General features: G+C 46.2%; 1 protein-coding gene across 2 annotated transcripts in view; it reads left to right on the top strand.

The window, feature by feature from the left end:
- LOC123021018 (zinc finger protein with KRAB and SCAN domains 1-like) overlaps nt 1-3,307 on the top strand; it is a 32,420-nt gene that overhangs the window by 20,503 nt on the left and 8,610 nt on the right. For both annotated transcript variants that reach the window (XM_044425391.1, XM_044425392.1), the window contains exon 6: nt 531-671. In XM_044425391.1, coding sequence (XP_044281326.1) covers nt 531-671 — 141 coding nt within the window. The remainder of the gene's footprint in view (nt 1-530; nt 672-3,307) is intronic.

The raw sequence follows: 3,307 nt of genomic DNA, 5'->3' as shown, positions 1-3,307 counted from the left end.
TTCAGGTAGCCAGGACCCAAGCCGTTTAGGGCTTTATAGGTCATAATCACCTTGAATTGGGCCCGGGCTTCAATGGGAAGCCAGTGAAGCTGACGGAGGACTGGAGTCATGTGAGCATAACGCCCCGTCCCCGTCAGCAACCTGGCAGCTCTATTTTGCACCAATTGAAGTGTTCGGACCGTCTTCAGGGGAAGCCCCACGTAAAGCGCGTTACAGAAGTCTAGGCGGGAAGTCATCAGCGCGTGTGTCACCGTTGCCAGGCAGTCGTACTCCAGTTCAACAACCCATGCACAACCTTTGAGAGTAGATCATCCTATTGTCTGAACCCAACCTTGGTCTTAGCACATAGTTTTTCATTGTTCAGTGCACACAGGTTTGGATGTTAGCAACGGCGGGATACAAGACATAAGATAAAACATTGTGAATGCAATGAAAATACAGTGGAAGAAGAAGCTGTAGGAAAGAAGTTGCAGAAGCCCAGAAAAGATATTGCCCAACCATTGACAATACTCTTCTCTCTGTCTCTATAGGTGACGGGAAGGGAGGTCAGTTGAAAGTAGAGAATTCCCAGCGAGGAAGAAATGAGGCCGAAGATGCATCCCAGACTATGCCACAAATAAGTCAAGGGAATGTGTCGGTGTCATTGACCGCTGAGATGCATGAGGAAAGATGTAAGTCCAAGACGGGACAGGGGAGGGAGCCCTAAAAGGTCAGAATGAATCCAGGGAGTTTGCAAGGGCTTGGAATGTCTCACAGTAAAAAACAAATGCAGAGAAGGAAAGAGAAGCCCTTGTTCTCCAAGCATGATAGAAAGGACTGCCCCAAAGCAGGACTGGGGAGTGGAACTTAATGGGGAGGGAATGCAATTTCCAGCAGAAATCAAATCTAGATCAGCAGCAGCGAGAACACACAAAATGTTATCCTTGGCCTAAACGTGGGGAAAGCTACATGTGGAGAGCATGTTCGATGAGGTGTCAGAGAATTCTTATTAGAGGAAAAACACACAATGGTTCTGAGGGTTGGAGAAACAGCTCGTGACTAGCAGAGTTCAAGTCAGAGAATTTATTCTGGAGAAGAGCCTCAGAAAGCTCCCAGGTGTCAGAGAAACTTTGTCAGCGAGTCAAAGAGAGAACAGAGAACCCATAGAAGACAGTGAGTTTCCAAATGCCCCCACTGTGGAATGAACAGTTGCCACAAAGACAGACTGTTAGCCGTCTATATCCTTGATCGTTAATTGAGCTAATTTCTGAGGGGCTACTAGAGAAAGGTTCAGCACTGCATTTCACCTTGTTTGGAACAAGCAGGTTTGCAAGCTGCAGCCACGTACATGCTCATCACCACACAGAGCAATACAGTTGTCTGTCCAGCGCACACTTTGGCCTAATGTTGCTGTCCTGCCTCTCTAGCAGGGTCCTGAAATTCTGCGTAAGAAACTGCAGCATGAGGCCAGCGGTCCATCGGGGGTTTGTTCTGCTCCCTCCAACCGGCAGCAGTGCTCTGAGTTTTCCTGTGGGCTCCAGTCTCTTGAACCCACATCCCTTTTTTATTTTTTATTTGAATGGAGACGCTACCCTGTGGTCCTGGCCCCTTAGGGAGATCGTTTATTTGAAAAGTTTTTTCTGTGCTGTCCCCGTCCCATTACTAAATTCGAACGTGCATCTTCGAATCTAGGCTTGCTAGGATGAATGTCAGAGCAAAATCCATATTACTGTCCTGCATGTGTTGGCGGGTGGGTGGAAATCAACATCGAGGAATCGATACAAAAGAAAATCGTATGAAAGGCAGGTGTTTTCTCGTATATGCTAAGCTGGAGGTCTGCTGTTGCCTCACAAGCTCGACTTTTCCCCTTGGTCCCTTCCTCCGTTGTCAGAGGGTTTACCTGTGGAATGAAAACAATCACATGAGGTCCAGAACATTGTTTAGCTCCTTGGTGCAATGCATGACTAGAAATAAAAGAAATTGCAGAGTGCCTGGATACAAGCTGCGCAGAATCTGAGTCGGCAGAAGACAGAAAAGAGGCCTGCAGAAGATGCCCATGGGAGAACTGCAGAGGATAAAATTCCTCTCCTCCTTTCTCTTCAGATGAGAAGGATGCAAATTCTCAGCAGCGAGAGACTGGGCCACAGGCAGAAAATGTGCAACAGTGTCAGAACGATCCTAGCAAAATCTTCCTGGGGCACCTGGAACTCGTGGGAGAGATTGAAACAGTAGTGCAACAAAGCAGGAGGTCCTATACTCCGAGCAATCAGACTTCCACATCGTGCAGGAGAGGGGCAAAACCAGCTTCTCCAAATATAGATTGAATTGCTGCAGATCGGTACGACTTCTCCGGAAGAAGGCACAATGAATGCTGGTGGAGGACTTGTGAGGAACTCCCGGCAAAAAAGCAGGCTCTGACAGGGGTGAGAATTCCAAGGAAGGAGCAACTTTGCAAAACAGCTTGGAAAACGCCTCAGATAGATGAGCCCCAAAAGACTTTTATTGAAGAGAGATGGTGCACATGTTCTGAGTGTGTGAAAGAGTCTATTTGGAGCAGAAATTTAATCTAGCCCTTCACAACCTGGTGTCTTCTAGATGTTTTGGACTACACCTCCCATCAGCCCTAGCTAGCATAACCAATGATCAGGGGGAACTTGATTGAGAGAAGGCTGATTTGATTATCTATCAGGGAACTTACAGAGTATTATCTGTTCCTAATTTCCCTGTTGTTGCTAGTACATTGCATTTATATTGCACCTTTTCCTGTTGTGAAGAACCCAAGGTGGCTTACATAGGTCCATTTTATCCCCGCAACAACAGCCCTGTGAGGTAGGTTGGACTGAGAGCCAGTGACTGGCCCAAAGTCACCCAGGGGGCTCCATGGCTGAGCGGGACTAGAACCCGGATCTCCCAAGCCCCCACTTCACACCACAGGGGCGCTCCATAAAATTCCACTGAGAAAGCTGCACTTGTATAAACTGCACACTATCCCTGTCCTATTTTGGGAGAGTTTTGACTTCGCTGATCCACAGGTGTTGACGGAGGGGACTCCTCATGTAGGGAGGGAAGGAACATTAAACCCATCCAATTAGGGGATAAATTGAAAGTGATAATGAATGAAAAGGAATACTTCAGTTGCTCTGTTAGAAGTAAGATAGCTTAGCCTGGAATATAAAGCATACATACTGAGGTTAGATCCCATTTGATTTGGTAAAATATTTTAAAGTAAATAGAAATGTTGAGATCGGTCAAATTTAGAGATACAGGCCCTTTCGCTGCTTTCCTATTATTATTATTATTATTATTATTATTATTATTATTATTATTA

The sequence above is a fragment of the Varanus komodoensis genome, unplaced genomic scaffold, assembly GCF_004798865.1.
Source record: "Varanus komodoensis strain SLA01 unplaced genomic scaffold, ASM479886v1 scaffold151, whole genome shotgun sequence".
Lineage (NCBI taxonomy): Eukaryota > Metazoa > Chordata > Lepidosauria > Squamata > Varanidae > Varanus > Varanus komodoensis.
The sequence above is the reverse complement of the archived record's forward strand: the minus strand, read 5'-3'. Positions and strand labels throughout refer to the sequence as shown.